At 37.9% G+C, this 21,685-nt stretch overlaps 1 protein-coding gene across 1 annotated transcript; it reads left to right on the top strand.

The window, feature by feature from the left end:
• The first annotated feature begins 2,861 nt into the window (after positions 1 to 2,861).
• On the top strand, positions 2,862 to 20,627 carry LOC104602267 (FAM10 family protein At4g22670-like). The gene is made up of 11 exons (XM_010265889.3): positions 2,862 to 3,114; positions 3,212 to 3,275; positions 3,450 to 3,620; positions 3,724 to 3,811; positions 3,880 to 3,960; positions 4,057 to 4,121; positions 4,379 to 4,519; positions 4,621 to 4,737; positions 4,825 to 4,992; positions 5,527 to 5,584; positions 20,328 to 20,627. Exons 1-11 carry the CDS (start codon positions 3,005 to 3,007, stop codon positions 20,423 to 20,425), a joined length of 1,161 nt encoding a protein of 386 aa, XP_010264191.1. The 5' UTR covers positions 2,862 to 3,004; the 3' UTR covers positions 20,426 to 20,627.
• Positions 20,628 to 21,685: the final 1,058 nt, after the last annotated feature.

The raw sequence follows: 21,685 nt of genomic DNA, 5'->3' as shown, positions 1-21,685 counted from the left end.
GACATGTTGAATTGGATGACTAGACCATTGACCCTTTGACTCAGATCTGAGAGAAAAAGTGGTTTGGGGACACCTACTGACCTACAACTAGAAATGAAACCCCTGGTGGAACACCTCATTATACTTCCTTGTTAACAGCTAGAAATGACTACTTGTACAAGGGACTTCTATCCAATTAAGGTTGATATTAAGTAATCCCTCAATATCTCATGAGTGTTTTTCAATTCGACTATGGGGCGTTAAAGAAGATGGATAAACTACAAAGAGGTTTCTATGGGGAGAGAGAAATGGGAGGGGTAAGATGGCCTACATGAAATAGAATGAAGCGACTAGTCCAACATCCCAAGGAGAGCTAGGTATTTGAATAGCAGATTTGGTAAATAAGAGGGTGATGATAAAGGTTATAGCTCAGGCCCAGCCGCCCAGGCCCCAGGCCCAGACCTGAGGCTAAAATATAAGCCCAAGCCAGGCTTTGGAGTTTGGACCCAAGAAATTAATAAGGAAAATTTAGGCCATGTTTGGTTCATTGTCTTAGGCCTCATTTTCTTAATTCTTGCTCATTCTAGGCAAGAATGGGCAATAATGAATAACATTAGAGTGTTTGGTTATAAAATTCTTGCCCATGCCACATTCTTTTTAGAATGAAAAATCAGCCCCATAGCACAAAAATTGACTAGCTTGCAGCATGAAAAATAATCATGTCCCATCTTGCTCATTTCATTCTTTGAGGAAACTCTACCTATAAAACTGTTGTCAACTTGCCATAAATGTTTACTTTTGTGAAAGCATTTTTACAAAAGTACTTTTACGAAAGCACTTTTATAAAAGTACTTTTACATGAAAGCACTTTTATGGAAATACTTCTATGAAGGCACTTTTATAAAAACATTTTTTACGGAAATACTTTTTATGAAAGCACTTTTATGGAAGTACTTTTACGAAAAAACTTTTATAAAATCACTTTTGCGAAAGTACTTTTTATAAAAGAACTTTTATGGAAGTACTTTTACGGAAGTACTTTTATGAAAGTACTTTTATGGAAATACTTCTATGAAAGTACTTTTATGAAAGAACTTTTACAAAAGTACTTTTATGAAAGTACTTTTATGGAAGTACTTTTATGAAAGCACTTTTACAAAAGTACTTTTATAAAAGCTCTTTTACAAAAGTACATTTACAAAAACATCTATGCCAATTGGTAAACATTGACTATTGGAGACCTAGGTTGGCAGTTTGTGAATTTTTTTTTGAAGAATGAAAATGAGCAACATAGTACACTTGTCAATTTGAAAGAATTCATTTTTAGGAAAAAAAACATTTGGTTCATAGCAATATTTTCTCATTTTGCTTATTTTTACCCATTCTTTTCCATTTTAGAATTTTATCTTGGGTAAGAATGAAAAAGAATGATAATTGAACCAAACATAGCCTTAATATTCTCATTTTGAAATCGTTTTTAAATTCATTAAAAAAATCATTTTAAATTACTGAACCCAAAACTGGGTGGTGAATCCATGATATCTACTCCTATTATTCACTCTGTTTTCCTCTTTGAAATAATAATAATAATAATAATAATAATAATAATAATAATAATAATAATAATAATAATAATAATAATAATAATAATAATAATAATAATAATAATAATAATAAATAAATAAATAAATAAATAAATAAATAAATAAATAAATAAACAAATAAATAGTGATAAAATTACAAATAACCCTCTATATTATGGGGTCAGTGACAAATACCCTAACTATTAGAGTTAACTTTGAAAAAAAGATACTCATTCAGCTGTTTAAAATTTTTTAAATTCCCAAACTACCATTTGATTATTTTATTTGAATGATTTATGATTTAATTAGTTTTCTAAATATAACATTGAAACCCTCTTGGTTGCTCCAATAGGTCCTTTGCAAATTTCTGGTTGGAATCAATGTTCAAATGACATGATATAGGTTTATTCCTTATAGATATAAATTTATGGTTTAGTTTTTTTTTCTTAATTTATTGGAGAAAGGAGTGGATAATTTTTATATTTTAAGATGAAGAGACACATTGAAGTGAGTGAAATGAATAAAGAATTTATTCTTTTTTATATACTAGTGAAATGAGTATAGAAAATGAAAGTATTTTTCGTCAATTAGGGTTTAAGAAAAACATGATGAGAAAATGAAAATAAGAAGAGTTTATGTAAACATTTTGGTAATTTAACATATTCTAACATCTAATTTAACCATCAGGGGGTATATGTTGCAAGGTGAAATTTAAAGGGGTCTTCTAACAAATGAAAGTTGAGAGGGTATTTGTCAGTAAAAACCCATGGTAGGGGGGGTCTTTGTACTACATAAAACTAGGGGTAGCAACCTCCGAAGTCCTTTGAGTATAGCAATTAAAGTAATTTTTTTTTATATATTTGAAGTTCGTGCAATAATTGTCTATAAAATTACCTCCCAAAAAGAAAAACATATGTTGTGCACATATGCAACGATCTGACTCATTTATAAATAATTGAATAAATATTTATACATATGAAGTTAAATCCAGTTAGGGTTGATCTAGGCTTCAATTCTAATCCAAATCATATTTATGTCAAATTCATATTTTTCAATCTTAACCCTAACCCTAATTCTAACCCGAACTTCAACCCAACCCAATCCACCCCTACATTTTAGGCTGGGTTCGGATTAGATTCGGACTAACTCGATCCATGTTGCAAGCGTACCCATTAGATTATCAGCCGAAAATCCTGAGATTTATGGGAAAATTTCATTTCGGGTATAGGCTCCGAAATGTCGGGATCCGGGTGGTCCAAAAGTGAAAATAATTGGCTAACCGCTAGTGCCTATCTATTCGAAACTTTGGAAGCTACTAGACGGACTGAACCAGATCTTTTGTCGCTGCCTCGTCAACTTCCCGTTTGTTATAGAAAGTGGAAACCGAAGAGAAACAGAGAACTGCGAAATATCCCGCTCGCTTTTCCTATTGAGAAGACGCCATGGATGCGGCGAAGGTGACCCAGTTGAAGCTCTTCATCGAACAATGCAAGTCCAATCCTTCCATTCTCAGCGATCCTTCCATTTCCTTCTTCCGAGATTACCTCGAGAGGTATAAATTATTCAATCAAACAAAGAGAAACTTAACTCTTTCTATGTTTGCTTGTTCGAATTATCTCATTTCTCTCGATTCGATGGGTTTCTTTCAGTCTCGGCGCTAAACTTCCTCCCCCAGCTTACAAGCATGGCGAGTCACCTCCAACGCGCAGCTCGGTACTCTTTCATCTTTTCTATACCTACGCTGTGTTGGGTTTTGAGTGTTCCCAGAAGTAGAAATTTGAACTTTTTTTTTTGTAGTTCTTTCTTCTTCTTCTTCTTCTTCTTCTATTTTTCCCTTTGCATTTTGTTGAATTTATTGAAACTATTAACTTGGCAATTCAACTATAGAAAACCCAAATGGTGAATGAGAGCGACGAGGAGATGGATGACCTAGAAGGTAAGGGCTCTCACCCAGAAGGATCAACTACAGCTGATGAAGGATACGAGAGTGAACTTATCGAATCGGACATCGAGCTTGAAGGAGAGACTCTAGAGCCGGACAATGATCCTCCACAGAAGGTGAATGCTAAATAAATCAACATTTTGAGTCCGTCGTTTTCAGTAGTCTTGTGTGTATATGTGTAGTTGTATGGCTCTTTATCGCTGATTTTTATCCACATAGATGGGAGACCCGTCTGTTGAGGTTACGGACGATAACCGTGATGCGTCTCAAGCAGCCAAGGCACAAGCCATGGAAGCAATTTCAGAGGGTATGTTTTTGTTCATGTTTTTTATGTATTATTTCTTTACAAGAATCTTATAATTTTATCTTAATCAGGTAAGCTGGGGGAAGCAATCGACCATCTAACGGAGGCAATTTTGCTGAATCCAATGTCTGCGATAATGTATGCAACCAGAGGTATTGTTTATGGATTTCGTATTCTGTTAATCGTTTTACTTCGTCTTGTGAGTTAAGTTATATTGAGTTTCCACTGCTTATCTGTTTTTTGTGCAGCTAGCGTGTATATCAAAATGAAGAAACCTAATGCTGCAATTAGGGATGCCAATGCAGCGTTGGAGGTCATTTCTCTTCTCCCTAGTTTGATTGCATCGCAATACGATAATCAGGCTTTTTTCCTTAAATAAAAAATAAATGCATCTTATGCAGAAGAATCTGCATGCATAAACTGGCTTTATAATATGACTTAGCATGCACATGGATGTAGAGTTAGTATTATATACGAGACTACGCAAATACTTTTGCCTTCTGCATATTTCTGGTTTGTTGTGCAGCTTGTGCTTACCTTTCATATAATTATTTATAAACATTCTCCCAGATCAATCCTGATTCTGCTAAAGGTTACAAGTCTCGTGGTATTGCACGATCAATGCTTGGCCAATGGGAGGAGGCTGCTGTGGACCTTCACTTAGCATCAAAATTAGATTATGATGAGGAAATCAATGCAGTACTTAAGAAGGTGGTTTTATCTATCCATTATCATTTCTCTTCTACAGTTCTACCCATCTATTAAGTATTTTTGGAATGTTTACAGAACTTGACCTGTTGGTTGGTTTACAGGTTGAGCCCAATGCTCATAAGATTGAAGAACACCGTAGGAAGTATGAAAGGTTGCGCAAGGAGAGAGAAGAGAAGAGAATTGAGCGTGAGAGACAACGTCGAAAGGCCGAAGCTCAGGTAATGGCTGTTATATTCATCTGGTGAGGAAATAATTCCTATTGATTGTTTGTCACACAACTAATATGTTTTCATGAAACTCTGTAGGCTGCATACGAGAAGGCCAAAAAGCAGGAGCAGTCATCTTCAAGTAGAAAGCCTGGAGGCATGCCTGGTGGATTCCCTGGTGGAATGCCCGGGGGCTTTCCTGGGGGTATGCCTGGAGGGTTTCCAGGTGGAATGCCTGGAAATATTGATATGAGCAAAATCCTGAATGTAAGTGCTTAGTTTCAATGAGTATACACCGATTTCTTATTCTTGGGTTTGCTTTTGATTGTTGGTAACTTGGTATTTTGATCTCTTAGCATGTCTACTAGTTTTGGGTGGTTATATCCCTACTTCAAATTTCTATTTCATGGTTGTACCTATGCCTCTCTGCACGGATATTTTCAGTTTTTTGTTGACCTGTGTTAATATAGTAAGATGCCCATAGCCATCTGAGCTAGTTTTGGGCTTTTTTACAATTTACATGAAACTTTATTTTATTTATCTAAATTGAAGTACTGTAAAAAGATACTTGGCTTTGAATAAGATATTTAGAACAGAAAGCTAAAGTTCCAATTTTAATGTCAGTATGTTGGATAAGATACTTGCATCCATATTATGTCTTGAATATTGATATACGAATTGTCATATACTTATATCATGTACAGAGCAAATAAAAGAATATTTATTTTTAAGCATCCTAGATGCACATGATGTGATTTTTATTGATAGTGTTTTCTTCTTAACTATTTTCTTTTGAAATAGGATCCTGAGTTGATGGCAGCATTCAAGGATCCAGAAGTCATGGCTGCTCTTCAAGATGGTATTCTTCTGTAGCTTCAAATTGTTTTCTTTTTTGTCTTATCTCTTCCTCCTCCTCCTCCTCCTCCTCTCTCTTCTTCACTGATTTGGGGCCCCAGTGTTGATTTTGTTTAAAAAAAAAATCAAAATCATACATATTGGTGAACAACCCCTTAGTTTTTTAAGTGGTAGTTTCTGTTAGGTTTCTTGTTTATACTGATGTAGTAGGGGTTTTATAGGCTTTTCTATTACATTATGCTATTTAATATGCTCTAAAGGCACTAAACCATTAAAGAGCAAGTATTGGAACTGGATTTGTCAACATTATTTATAATTGTTTTTGCTGTAAGAATGTTGGAAATATTAGCTTTCACTCATCAAAAATAACATTAGAAGCATGTCTTGTTTCCTATGATTTGTTTTAAGTGTTCTATGATTTGATAAGAATATAATATCTTGCTTAAGTGGTTCTGTTGATATTCAAAGATTCAACAATGGTGTTGAAGCATTGTACTATATGGATCTTAGCTGAGGAGTTTCTCTTGTCCCAATGTGAGATGCATCACAATCCACTTAAAAGGCATTAGCTAAATATATATGGTAATTGAAAAGGTAACTTGACATGTTAGGGGATTCATATTCTTCACCAGTTGAATTGGTTATTAGTTAGGGTTTTGGATTTTTTTTTATTTGCTTAGAAGCTACCTCATGATCATGTATTATATTTTTGTGACTTAGTTGCATGGAAATTCCTTTATCAATTTTGTGTGGTCAGTCTTCATAGTCCTAGTCTCATTGTGTGTGGTATAGTATATTAATTTTCTGTCAGAACCAACAATCAATGGGATTTTCTTTTCCCTAATATGAATGAGAATGACAAAACCCCCACATACCAAATCTTTGGAATGTAGGAGACCCAGTGATTTAAAAGGCGCACCTCAGGCATGCCTAGGTGCTCAGGCAGGGCACATTTTAGGGTAGGTGCCTCGCCCACGTCCTAGGCGCAACCCATTCAAAAGGCGTACGCCTGGTGCGCCTAGGCGTGCGCCTTGCACCTTAGCCCAGGCGTGCGCCTTTTGAAAATTTGCCGCCTTTTCCTTTTTGTGTAAAATCTAAGAATTTAAGACCCTAACATGGACTTGTTTGGGCTTGCCTCGAGGGGCGTGGCACAAAGGCGACTCGTAGAATTAAGAATGTAATATGTCACATTAGCTACTTAATGCAATTGAGAAAAAAAAGAGATTGTGGGTTTTATATGCTTGAAAATGTTTTATATGTTTGATTTCATTTTTAAATTCTCATTTGAATATGCTTTACATATTATATTTATGTATTTTAATTTTAGATAATAGGTTTTTTAAAACATTTATTTTAAAACTTAAGTTAGTATTTTTATTAATATTATGTTTTATAATTTTTTGATTTTTTTTTGAATTTTTCGCATTGAATTTTTAGCTTTTATTTTTTTTTTTAAATTGTGCGCCTTGCCTCAAAAAGGCGTGTGCGCCTCACCTTGCGCTTTGCTCCTCAAGTGCAAAATGGCCCTTGTGCCTTTTTTGCGCCTTGTGCTTTTAAAACACTGGGACAGATGAGTTAGTGATTGAAGCAAAGAGGCTATTGTTCGAGGAAGGAAAAAGTAAGGACTGGCAAACTTTGAAGATCAGAGAAGGGGTTTTGGTTGTTGGTTGGTGAGGGTACTCTTTGGCTCAAATGTTTTATCGATGGGGCAAGCTTTTCTATGAAACATAATAGGTGGAGAAGCTCTATGGAGGTACCAAGAAGAAGGTATCAGGTGGAACTATGAAGTAATGTAAAAGGTTGGTTCGTGGTGATTTCGGATTTTTTTGGCACCAACAAAAAACAAATGGTCTGTTTCCCGGAGGGTAAAGAAGGTAAGGGCTGGAAGTTGGTAGCAGAAAAATTGCAATTCTTTCTCCTGTTAAAAGAAAAAAGCGAAAGGAAATATTTAAATTCTGTGCTTGAGGGCCAGAGCTTAAGCTTTGGAAAAGAAACGACAGAGGATGGAGCTCACAAAGGAAAAACAGTCAGGCGGTTAAGAATTGCAGAATGAATGCAACCATGATAAGCTCTAATAAAATCCAAAAAATCATGCTGGAGGCAGAGTAAAGGTTTTGGGAACAGAGGTACATTATTACCGCTAGTAGAAAGGTTACAGAATGGAACAACATTTTGGCATCTGTTGTGAACAATATGAAAATCAAGGATAAGGTAACATTGATACCTTTCGATGATATGAAAGCCCTTCTGGATGTGGGAGAAGAGAGGGTGGAATCTTCTACGTTTGAGACAGAGATAGGCATGGTTCTGGTACAAGAATGGAAAAATGTAACAGTAACTTAAAAAAAAAGTCATGTAACAGCAAGGAAATTCGTGACAGAGAGTTCACCCTGAAACTGTTGGGGCTTCTCTTTCATCTATGGAAGGAGACAATCTTTCATAACATTGCTAGAGCGATTGGTGGTGTGCTCATCAGCTTCAACATCACTGATCTGTATGTGGCAAGACAAAGTGGCAGGGATTAAACCGGAAGATGCACCACATTTGTTCAATGCTCTCTCTGATGGACGGTGGTGTAGAGTGTGGCTGGCAACGGAAGTGGAAGTGTCGCTATGGAGAGGGCTTACCAAGGTTGAAGATGGTGATGAGGTGGAAGGGTGGTGCACACGTGGAAGGAAAGCAGAGGGGGTTGGAAGTGGGATGGGAGGATGTGGCCTTGAGGAAGGCGAACAGTTGAATTTTGGGAAGGGTAAAGCATTGGAAACAGAAAATGGGAGAATGAGCTTTTGTGCCGAAGGAGTTAAAAAGGGGGTTTTGTCAGACCCCACTTGTTTACTTCCCAAGATCATTCAGGTCAGGTCATCTGCTCCAGTCAAGAAGTTGATCCGGGTTAGGTCAGTTCACGTGATGATGTTAATACTCACAGGGGAGAAGGCTTGGTTGAGTCAGTTGAACCCAATGCAAGGAAGCCCAAAGTTGTTGGACTGAGCATGGACCAGGGTTTGTTTATTAATAGCCCTATGATAAGAGAAAAGGTTCAGGTGACTTCAAGTGATCATGTAAGGGTCATTGGGAGGGGGTTGATGATGAACAAATGTTCTGGTCTATCATCATCTTCCTCTATTGGTGTTTGACAGGAGAATTTGGGGACTGTCGCTGATGGGATGGAGCATGGAGAGCTTCAGGAAGATGAGGCAGATAGGACAGCTGGGTTACTAGTGGAGGGGGTAGATGAGGAGTGGGATTTTCCTGCTGGAAGCGATTTACAACGTATTGGTATTGAAAATGGAACAGGGCCTGGTTTGACTGCTGCAGGTGTTTGGATAGAAGCAGTGGAGAGAGCAAAAGGGAAGGGAAGCATAGAAGTAGAAAGGGATTTAAGGAAGAATGTAAGGGCTGTTAATGAAGGATCTTTAGGATGAAACCTCCCAATGAAGATTTGAATGATGAAAAGGAAGAGGAAGAGATGGTTATGATGGATGAAACTCATGAGGTCAAGGGGAAAGCTGATCTGGAAACGGTTATTGACATAGAGGTGGAGGTTAGTAAAGTTCTAGGTTTATTTTTCTTGGGTGGAGAGGAATTTGTTAGAAAAGCTTTTGCGGAGGTGGAAGAATTGGCCGGGGGATTATTGGGAGAGAAGGCTGAAGGTCCAAATTCTGTTTGTGGGACTTTAATTGAAGATGCGGAAAAGGGCGTGGTTTTGACAGCGGAGCAAGTATTTGCGAAGAATGCGGTTTTAGAACTAGAAAGGATTAATGATGATTATGGGCAGAGAAGAAGGATTAAGGCTAATTCTTCTGCTGTTAAATGATTCAAACATCAGAATAGTTGCAGAATTGTGACGGTGTCAAAGGTATTTGATAGATTGAAGGGAGCTCTATTCGTGGTCGGAATCAAGGTTTTTAAAACTGAACCGGACAACGAACCGATCAGGGGTCCGTTCCCGGGTCAAACGGTCTAACCGTTTGAACCAAACGGATGGCCCGTTCTAACAAAAAAATAAAAAATGAGCAAAACCGTTGAACGGTTTGAACAGTTCGATTGCTTGGGTCAGCAGTTTGCTGACCAAATCAACGTTTTTTGGCAAAATAACGGTTCTAGGGTAAAACGGAACCGATCACCTGACTGGTTCTTGGTTTTTCTGGTCCAACCGTCTAGTTCGGTCCGGTTTTGAAAACCATGGTTGGAATTATGAAAGGGGAAAGAAGACAAGAAAGGGCCCTAAGAGGAAAAAAGAATGTAATTTTTCAATAGAGGAAGGTTTGAATTGATCGAATCCTAAATTTAGTCTTAGGAAAAAGGTTTGTCTTGAGGCGGTTCGAGTTTGGGCTTGGGATGATGGGAGGAAAGGATAAGGGAAGGTTTTGGTTTCTTTTTTGCCTTGGGTTGGGTGGTTTTGAGGGTTGTTTTAAGTAGGTATTTTATGGGTTTGGGTGATATCTTATCACCCCTTGTAATCTTTTTCTCCTTTTCCCTAATAATTTTTTTTTCTTTATTTATCTTTGAAAAAAGGTTGCCTCTTATTGTTAGTGGCAGTTTGGGCGTACACATACATGATAAATGGGTAATATTTTATGCACTCATCGCCCATCCCCCAACCTATAACCCCCCACCTAGGGTGTAAACGGATCGGATTCGAAACGAATCAAGCAATATCCGAATTCGAATTTGATTAGAAAATCCGATATCCGAATTCTATTCGATATCTGATGGATATTGAAAATTAATATTCGAATATTATTTGAATTCAACCAATTAATTATTTTAGGTAATTGGTAAATATATAAAATAAATATTTTATTTATATAAATTATATAAATATATAATATGATTTAATTATTTATATTTAAATTATATAAAACATTTAAATATTTTATATATTATATATAAGTAAATTAAATAACCGGTCGAATTCAGATATTTATCGAATCAAATTGGGTCATATCCGAATCTGAATCTGATTAGCTATTCAATATGACTAGGATATCTGAATTCAACCGATTAGATATTCGAATTATCTGAATTTGATTTGATTATTTTGAATCTCGAATTTGGAATCGGATGTTCGAATACCATTGACACCCCAACCCCACCCAACCCAAGTGCAGGTGGGATTCGAATCCAAATCTCCACTACGACCAGCAAGAGACCTTACCAACCTGCTGGTTGGCACCTTGCCATTTTTTTTACATACATATAAAGATGTATGTATGTATGTATATATAAAATTATTCTTTTTAATCTGCACATATAAAATTTTGATATGATACATCTAATACAGGGTGCATCATATTGTTTTTTGAGGAGACCGTTGTGTAGCACAGATGGAACTGCCCAGTTTTGGTGCCATTACACCTGTTCTCAATACATCAATTGATACATACCATCAAATCCTCTATATTTAAAGCATTAATACATTGCCCTACTTATTTAATGCTTTATTATTTTTTTTTTCTTATTGAACTCTCCCATACATATCCCTGACATTAATGCATTAATTACACTATATTTCTTATTAAGCTCTCTTTTTTCAAATCACCCACATTTAATGCATTAATTAAACTATACCTATTCCTTTTATAGATTGATTAGATTCTCCTAGGCTTTCTTTTGTCAAACGAAAAGCTCTCTCTCTTTCTCTCTCTTGAAGAGTTCTCATTGTTCAACCAAGCTTGCTCATTACATGGAATTACCTAGAATTAAAAAATCAAAAATAAAAAATGAGAAAAAAGAAAGATGCCATGTCAGATCATTTCATTTTAATATATAGATATAGATTATACTCTAAATTCTCCTAGAGACAAAATTTGCATGTTATTTCTGTGATTTGAACCTGTGTTGATTACATGACATGCAAGCATATATCCAATGAGAAAAAATTTGCAGTACACTACACCAAAGCATATTTTTGGATTCTTCTTAGTTCCCCTAGCGTTTTCAAGTGCATCCTAATCATTCCTCCATATCAATGTGATTCAAAGCATATATCAATACATATATTAAAAGTAGCCTTACTGATACTATTTGCAATATCAATAGTTTGAATATTAGTCCTACACAACACATCAAGTGACTATTTTCTTTCTCACGTTTCTCGTGTGGATACCATATTCTTTGATCATTAACTACAATCAAAGAAATTTCATTAATGAAAATAGAATAAAGCTAGCAAGTGATAGAAGGGACTCATGTAGATGCCATATGTACAACTGTTTGGCTGGACTTGTTATTGCAAAAGTAATATGTACATTGAAGTGCAATAATATGATTGGCATGCCAAGTGTATATGTAGATTTCATTTTCTTTTGGGCTTTATTTCCATTTTCCAGCCATAGCATGGAAAATATATAGTTGAGAAGATTTTAAGCTAGAGGAGAATATACATATTACTTTATGGTTTAGAAGTTACTACTTGTCATTTTCAGGAGCTTCAAAAGATATTTATATTTACTTTCTTCCGTTTTAATTCATAACAATGAATTTAGTTAAAAGATAATTTTTAAAGAAGAACAAAACCACTGCAAAATCTTAGAAGAGGACAAACGCTTCAAGACAGCCATTGGCTGGTATTATAATCCAATCTGCTCTTGAATTTTATTAGAATAATGACTGTAGAAGTAAGAGAAAGATGAGAAGAAGAAGAAGAAGGAGAAGAGAAGAAAATAGAGGAGAGAAATCTGTCTCTCTCTCGTCGGCCAGACCAATTTATATGTTTCTATTTAAATAATAAAAAGACTCCTTTGCCCCTACTTAAGTGAGGGGCACAACTACTAATAGAACATTACACATCAACAACTTAAACATAAACATAAAGACTAAAATACCCCTACATAGTCAACATTAACACTCCCCCTCTAAGCTGGTGAGTATATATCATATAGTCCCAGGTTGATACATATGTAGTCCACTCTCCCCCGACTCAACCCTTTGGTGAACAGGTCTACCCATTGTTTTTCTGTGTTAACATATGCAGTATCTATCACTCCACTCAGCACCTTCTCTCTCACAAAGTGACAGTCAACCTCTATATGCTTGGTTCTCTCATGAAACACCGGATTAGAAGAGATATGGATTACAACCTGATTCTCACAATAGATCTTCATCGGAGTGTCAATAGAGTATCCCATCTCCTGTAGAAGATTCTCAGCCACATTAATTCACAAGTAGTATGTGCCATAGCTCTATATTCTGCCTCTGCACTGCTTCTTGCCATAATTGTCTGTTTCTTACTTTTCCATGTCACCAGATTACCCCCAAGGAAAGTACAATAGCCTGTAGTGGATCTCCTGTCAGATATAGAGCCATCCCAATCAACATCAGTATATCCCTCTATTTCAAGTTTTCCTCCAGTTCTATATATCAAGCCACGACCAGGAGCCCCCTTTAAATACCTCCCAATCCTTAGAACTGCATCCCAATGTGGAACCCGAGGTTTCTGCATGAACTGACTTACCACACTAACCGCAAATGAAATATCTGGCCGAGTAATGGTTAGGTAGTTTAGTTTACCTACCAACTGCTAGTACCTTCCAGGATCTTCAAACTCTTTACCCATATCATTGGTCAGCTTAGCATTTGCTTCCATAGGTGTTTCAGCTGGTTTGGCGCCTAACAATCCTGTTTCTTCCAACAAATCAAGAACATATTTCATTTGACACAAATTAATACCATGCTTAGACCTTGCTACTTCTATCCCCAAGAAATATTTTAGTTTACCAATGTCCTTTGTTTGAAAGTGTTCCTGCAAAAAGATCTTCAACCTATCAATTCCCACTTTATCATTCCCAGTAATGACAATATCATCTACATATACCACTAATAGGATCTTTCCAACCTGAGAGTCATGACTGAAGACTGAGTGTTCAACCTGGCACTGTTTCATACCAAACTTCTTTACCACCTCACTGAACCTACAAAACCACGCACGTGAAGACTGTTTAAGTCCATAATTGGCCTTCTTTAGTTTGCACACCTTACCATCCTCCCCCTGAGCAACAAACCCCGGTGGTTGCTCCATATAGACCTCCTCAAGTAGATCACCATGTAAGAAAGCATTCTTGATGTCAAGCTGAAAGAGAGGCCAATCATACATAGCAGCTAGAGATATCACAACACGAACGGAACCAATCTTAGCAACCGGAGAAAAGGTCTCCGTGTAGTCAATACCATATGTTTGGGAGTACCCTTTGGCAATCAGTCTAGCTTTCAACCGCTCTACACTACCATCAGGTAAGTACTTAACAGTGTATACCCACTTACAAACGATAGCCTGCTTACTAGGAGAAAGTGTTGTGAGGTCTCATGTATGATTATGAGTTAGAGCTGAGAGTTCTTCCATTGCATGGCGCCACCCTGGAGAGAGGCAAGAGCTTCCTGAACATTCGTAGGAACAACACCAGAGGATAACAAGGAGATAAACTGGCAATGGGAAGTAGGAAGGTGAGTGAGAGAAACAATTAGAAATAGGATGAGGGGTGCAACTGCATTTACCTTTTTGCAAGACAATGAGAAGATCAAGTTCAGAAACCGAGGTTGGGGCTGGTTTGGGAACAACTGCCAGATCTGTTGACGATGATGGAGCTGGAGGAGCCGGTACATGTTGGTGATGTGTATACACTTGACGAATGGGTGGCCGTTCAACAGGCGGTGGCACCGGAGGCAAAGATTCAATCACAATTAGAACAAGGGGAATGGGATCCGCAACTGGAAGTGGAAGAGGAGGAAGAAACATCACCTGACCCCGAGAAAAACGGAGTGGACTCAAAGACAGTAACATCAACACGCACAAAGAAACATCGAGAACTAGGATTATAACACTTGTACCCTTTCTTGGTCTGGGAATAGCCAAGAAAGATACACTTAATGGATCGTGCATCTAACTTGTCCCTTCCCGGTCCCAGATTATGAACAAAACAAACACACCCAAAAACCCAAGGATAAAGGGGAAACGGAGACAAGGTAGGAAACAAAGTGGTGAAAGGAGAATGACCATCAAGGATAGACGTGGGCATCCGGTTAATTAGGAAGCAAGAAGTAAGCACAACATCACTCCAAAAAGGTTTGGGTACATTCATATGGTGCATGAGGGATCGAGTAATTTCCAAAAGGTGACGATTCTTTTTCTCAGCCACCCCATTTTGTTGTGGGGTGTAGGTACATGAAGTCTGATGGATAATGCCATGTTCCAAATATCCCTGAAATGGTGTATAAAAATATTCATGTCCATTATCGAAACGAAGAATTATAATGTGTACACCAAATTGGTTGCGAATTTCAGCATAAAATTTTTGGAAAACGGTAAACAATTCACTCATTTCTTTCATTAGATAAAGTCACGTCATCCTTGAATAATCATCAACAAAAATAACAAAGTATCTATAACCATTGTATGACATTACTTTATTTGGACCCCAAACATTTGAATGAACTAAAGAAAAAGGACTCGACATACGTTTATGAACTGTAAGACTAAAGGGAACATGATGATGTTTCCCCAACTGACATGACACAATCCAAAACAGAAAGATGACTCAATGAAGGAACAAGAGACTTCAAAACTTTAAGTGACGAATGACCAAATCGGCAGTGCCACTGAAGAGGAGAAGGAGATGTCTGGAGAGTTGTTTACGTTCTTCCACCACCATTAAGGTAATACAATCCACCAGCTTCATGCCCTCCACCAATCTTCATCATTGTCTTGAGATCTTGAAAAACACACGAAGAAGGGTAAAAAGTGATAGAGCAATTAAGAGACTTGGTCAACTTACTAACATACATAAGGTCAAAAGGAAATTTGGGGGCATACAAAATTGAGGATAAAGATAAAGGATCCATGTGAACATTATCAACACCACAAATGGGGAGGATGTGGAACCATTAGCAAGGGTAACAAATTGTGATGTTGGGTAGTGAGAGAGAGAAGAAAACACACATGGAGTTCTAGCCATGTGATCGGAGTCTCCAGAGTCGATAATCCAAGGATTGGGTTTGGATGCCAGACAAGCCATACTTGAGTGTGCAAGAGTGGTTGTATTTTGTTGAGATGTGGCCTGAACAAACCTCTCATACTCATAATGGGGAACACTCATCATCTCCTTCCTGGGAACATCTGTGGATATAGGGGGCATCTGATCAGCTGAATGTCTCTCCTGTCTGAAGTTGCTATCACTGGTCATGGCATGATTGGCCCAAGTTGAAGGTGGACCATGCAAATCATAGCAATAATTGATGGTATGTCCATCCATACCATAGTGTGTACGGACCAGAACTTCGTCCTCTGCCATGGACTCCCCCTGAATCTCGACCTCCAGAACGACCACCACCACGATTATAAATAGGCCCACCACCACCACTACGGCCATATACCGGTCCACTGCTACCACTACGGCTAGATGAGCTCATTGAACTCTACCTCTAACACCACGACCCCTTGATACTGCAAAGGCTGATCTATCGGAGACACTAGAATTCTCGGTAGATCCAATAAAAATCCTCCTAAGTCGAGCAAACACCTCTTCTAATGAAGGGAGAGCTGATCCTCCTAGTATCTGTGCCCGCACTAGTTCATATTCATACTTCAGCTCCACCAAAAATCTGTTCACATCTAGTTGTTCTCTCTGCTATTGCTGAATTTTAACATTAGAGGTGAGGGGGTGATACACATTCAGTTCATTACGAAGGTTTCTCATGCTAGTATAGTATCCTCAAGACTCTGATTATCCTGCTGCAAATTAAAGTATTCCTGATACAACTGATATACTCTAGTTGTGTTGTCTTGTCCCGAATACAGCTTCTTAGCACGGTCCCACACTTCCTTGGCAGTATCGAGAAACATGAAATTCATACTAATCATGGGTTCCATACTATTCCATAACCATGTAATAACCTGTGCATCTTCTTGTTCCCAGTCACCATACTCATGAGATTCGGTAGAGGGTTTTTCCTCCCTTATGTGTTTCACTTTCTTCTTTGCTTTAAGAAAGACTTCTACAGATTTCGCCCAAGGTACATAATTTTCTTGTTGTGGATGCTTTTACAACCGCTAACAGCAGCAGTGATGGACAACAGCAGTAATGGGCGATTAATTCAGAGTTTAATGGATAGTAGCAGTAATGGGCGATTAACTCAGTGTTCTCATCTTATCTAATTCAGTGTTTTCATCTTAGTGTTCTCATCTTATCTAATTCATTGTACTCATCTTATCTAGTTAGATACAACTCTATCTTATCTAGTAGGGAGTCTTATCTGTTCAGTGTACTTATCTAAATTCAGTAGTATAGATCAGTAGGGAGTCCTCCTAAAAGTGGGATTCTTATCTTCTTGTAGTCTCCTATTTAAAGGAGCTAATGATATTCAATAGAGGCATCGAAATTCTCAGTCAAGACAGAGTAGAGGAGAGTTGGTGATCTCTTGAACAAATCACCATTAAGGTGCCAAGATAGGTTCCTCAAGAAAAGGGAGGAACAAAGGAAAACAAGAGGTTTTCCCTGTGGACCGACCCGTGACGAGATCCTATTCACGGGCCTGTAACATTTCTCCATTCAACTTGATAGAGGTCATCTGAACATTCAGATAGTCAGTAGGAACCATCACACTAGTTTTACTTTCATTGTTGTCTCCCATGACTGATTTTTTTTCTTATTTCACCCCTCCCCAAACTGCACAATAAACCACACTGTTTTCAGCACCTGTTATTGCTGAATTCTTCACTCTCTACACCACAACCCTACCACACGACTACCTGAAAACTCACCACACTACTCGAAGATCACTCCCCCCTTCAAACCACACTGAAATCTGCATAAACCCTAACACACTACAACCTGAATTTTCACCACACGACCTGGGACACATCCACCATTTGATTCACAATAAAAAACTGCATAAAAATCACTTACCTAATCACCAGAAAATCAAACTGTACTTGACACTCCACTGCATCACTCGAATCAGCCCTCTTCTCTTCATCGATTAGGGGGGCTTCCTACAAACCACAACAAACACCCACGAACTGCATGACTGGAGGCATAGAAACCTCCAAGGGAAGAGGGTGATCACTCCTTTTCAGCCCCTTTCCTTATCTCCAACTGATGGCGAAGAAAAAAAAAGAAAACCCTAGACTGGATGCGTGGAGATCAGAATTCTGGGCTGATTCGATTTTCTCAACCTAGTTCTGATACCATATTATAATCCAATCTGCTCTTGAATTCTGTTAGAATAATGACTGTAGAAGTAAGAGAAAGATGAGAAGAAGAAGAAGAAGAAGGAGAAGAGAAGAAAATAGAGGAGAGAAATCTGGTTCGAACTAGAGAGAAATCTCTCTCTCGTCGGCCAGATCAATTTATATGTTTCTATTAAATAATAAAAAGACTCCTTTGCCCCTACTTAAGTGAGGGACACAACTACTAATAGAACATTACACATCAGCAACTTAAACATAAACATAAAGACTAAAATACACCTACACAGTCGACATTAACAGCTGGTAATGTCACTCCTAAGGCTTATTTAACAATCCCCATTCTAATTCATTCATATTTCTTAAGTGACTTTTGATATAGAAAGAACATTGCATGGACATATTTGAGTGGTGATATGTTAGAACACCTGTGGGAGAGACATCAAAGTGTCAAGTTACAATAGGACTTCACCAAGGTTCATGACTTGGTCCTTATTTATTTGACGAGCATATTGGCCCATGGTGCATGTTGTTTGCTGATAACATGGTATTAATAGATGAAACTAGAGAAGGATTAAATGCAAAATTAACACAAGTAGAGTAGTAGTTAATACCTTAGCAATTGGAGACTAGACCTGTTCATGGGCCGGGCCAAACCGGGTCAGGCTTTTCACAAGCTATGTTAGCTTGACTCGTGAAAAACTCAATTCGAGTCGGTTTAAACCGAGCTTTGAGTTGAGCTCGAGTCCGACATATAGGCTCGTTTGCTAGTGAAGCTTGGCTTGTGAGGCTGTGAGCCTAATCGAGCCTTCTATATATATATATAATTTTTATTATACATATCATACATGTATGCATGCATGCATACATACTTGTATGATAATATTTTGATATATATAATTCTTAATTTTTTGTATGTAAAATAAAAACTAATAATTTTTATTTTTTATAGGAAGCTTGGCTCATAGTCGAGCTTGAGTTGAGCTGAGCCGAATTCGTGTTCAAGTCTCTAGCTTGAGCTCGAGCGTAACATTGTTTTGGCAAAGCCGAGCTCAAATAGCTAGGTATTCAGCTCGACTTGGCTCGAACCCAACTCTATCATCAGGCCTAGGTCTTGAGCTCGAGCCCGGCCCTCAAAGAAAAGCCCAAAGCCCAACCAGAAATTTGAAAAAAGATTTTTTTTCTTTTTTTTATTCAATAAAAACTCTTTTATTTATATTAATAGACCTTAAAACCCAAAAATAATGAAAGATCTCACTGTTACTTGAAAAAAGAGAAGAGGAACAAAGAAAAAACATAGTGTTTATATATGTTTATTATATATTGTCAAGTCAGGCTCGGTGTTTTGGGCTCGAGCCTGAGCCCACGAGCCTAAAGTCATGTCCAAGCCTGACTTAGAACGGGCTGGACTGGTCTGGCCCATTGGGCTACCTGGCTCAGGATCAGGTCTATTGGACAACAAGAGATATCTCAGTGTGACTTTTTTTTTTCTAATAAATGATCTCAATGTGACATCTTCCATCTCCTTGATTCAATAATCCACAACAAGGGAGGGGTTGAGACCATGGTTGCAACTTGGGTGGCTCAGGTTGATCAGTTTTTAAAATTTGAATAAATCCAGACCTTTGCATATTCTGTTAGTTGTGTATCCAATTGCCCCTTAATTGAGGACATAACCCTAGAACCAAAGCAGGATGCAAAAAATGGAGGAATGCATCTAGAGTCTTATATGGTAGGAGAATATCACTTAGGCTTAGAGAAAAATTTTATAAAACATTTTATAAAAAAAAATTTATGAAACGTTCATAAGGCCAGCAGTGCTGTATGGAGCAAGGCATTGGGCGGTCATGAAACAATTTGTCCAAAAAGTGAATATGGCAAAAATGCAAATGCTGAGGTGGATGAGTGGGAACACCAAAAAATATCAAATCAGAAATGGGTTTACTTGAAGGAATCCAGGGGTAGCTCTAATAGGCGATAAAAGAGAAAGTTGACAAAGTTGGTTTGTGCAAGTACGGCAAAGAGAAGACCATCCATAACACCAATAAGAAGTGATCTGTCATAAGTTGAAAGAGGCTAGAAGAGCTTGATCCCCATGCCCATGGTTCAACAGTGGATATGACACTGAATGTAAGTAAACGTAATGGCAGAACAGGGTTAACGTAACTGACTCCATATAGTTGGGATAAGGCTTAGATGATGGTGTTTCAAATACTACTCTGCAAAGTAAATAAAAGGAAAAATAAGTGGTCACTGTAACCTAATACGTATTGATCCCCATGCCAAATGCTAAATGACCTCTAATCCCTCTCCAGAATAAGTAAATAAAGAAATAGATACAAGGCAAAGAAAAAGAAATAAAGAACTAGCCCGAGCTTCTGATTGTGTAGGACACATGCATGTCAAGGCACCCATGTAGTTTCAACCTGAATTTATTACCCATGTAGTTTCAACCTGAAATAAAGAACTAGCCTAGTATAAGTGCAGCATTGATGCTATCCCAAAGGAACTTGATGTCACTATCATCTATGGCTGACGGTTGTCTTTTACATTGATGATCTTGCAGTAATGAAGAACCCTGCTAATCTTGCAAAGCACCAGGCCAATCCCAAGGTGGCTCCTATCATTGCAAAGATGATGAGCAAATTTGCGGGACCTAAATAAATAATGTTGGAGGATGAGATCAGTCCCATGGGAGCTCCCAACTTCGGCGTTGCTTGATTATGATCGTGTGCATAAGTCACCATGTTTACTCGGAACAGACTCGGAAGTCGGAACGTTCTACTAGCATAAGCCCATTTTTACATTTGGTTAACAAATTTTTATTCAAAGTGCTGAAAAATTTATAGGTAAGGATTATTGTTCCTGTCCTAGAGTTTAATGGCATGCATGATAGGGATGTGGCCCGTGTTCTATAAAAGAAAGTTCTTAATACTAGTATTGATGCGATTCCCTGCAAGCAAAAACTTTGCACACGCTCTGAAAGCATGAGAATCCAGCTGCACAGTGGGAATATCTCTCCATGAATTTAACATGTGAGAAAATATTTCCAATGCGCTTCTGGTTCTGGATGCCATGTGAGCAGAGTTTTTGCTTGCAGGAGATATGAGCTCGTACTAGTAGGACAAGGGAATTCTACTTTGATGCCCGTATGTTTAATGGGCATGGATGGCTGTATCGTTGTAAACATGTCTTTTAGCAGGTAGGAACTCAGTCTCACAAGCTTCAATTCATGCATCAATCTGTATGAATTTAACACATCTGCTCCGAATACCCCCCTCCCCGTAAAGAAAGCCAAGAACAAAGAGAAAAAGTGGCATAACTAACCGTATTACCCACCAGGAAAAATTAAGGAGAAAACTTATCTATTTGGAGGTAGGCCATTGTGATGGCGGGGTCCATGAAAGCTACTCTTTACTCTTATCAGCAGACTAGGCATCAAAACAACCACTTTCAATTTGTGTACTTTAACCTTTTCTCCCCAGAGATTGGCACAGAAGTTGGTTACAACTCCTGGGAGGTTAACTACTAACAGACAGACTGTTCTAAATTCTAATATGCCCCGGCCTCGTTGATTCTTGCGTTCTGATTCTGATTCAAGGGCTAAGAGGCCATTTAACTAATACTATGCCAATTATGAAACACCACGTGAATTCTTTATCACGTAGTAGGGTGCTTTCAAATTTCAACCATGGTGGTTGCCTTCATCGTCACGACGGACTGATGTGCTGTAATTTTCAAAGAGCTGAACCACACCAGAATGAGACTATTTGATTGGGCACCCTTAAAGATGGAGTTTGCAATTTGGAGCCTGTCAGAAAAAAAAGCAGTTCCTACTGTCCTTCAGTAATGGCAGCAAAGATTTTTTTTTTTTTTGATTTTTTTTGAGTGGGGTTCAGGTAGCGTGGCACCCATCTTTCATAA

Source organism: Nelumbo nucifera, chromosome 1 (genome assembly GCF_055504915.1).
Source record: "Nelumbo nucifera cultivar China Antique chromosome 1, China Antique-T2T, whole genome shotgun sequence".
Lineage (NCBI taxonomy): Eukaryota > Viridiplantae > Streptophyta > Magnoliopsida > Proteales > Nelumbonaceae > Nelumbo > Nelumbo nucifera.
This window is presented reverse-complemented; position numbering and strand designations above follow the sequence as displayed.

What these genes read in the sequence shown, in the direction of transcription:
- LOC104602267 (XM_010265889.3), top strand. Translation starts at nt 3,005, where the DNA reads ATGGATGCGGCGAAGGTGACCCAGTTGAAGCTCTTCATCGAACAATGC. An exon ending in GATAATGTATGCAACCAGAG is followed by an intron (nt 3,961 to 4,056) that starts GTATTGTTTATG and finishes TTTTTTGTGCAG; the next exon opens with CTAGCGTGTATATCAAAATG. An exon ending in CATGGCTGCTCTTCAAGATG is followed by an intron (nt 5,585 to 20,327) that starts GTATTCTTCTGT and finishes ATGATCTTGCAG; the next exon opens with TAATGAAGAACCCTGCTAAT.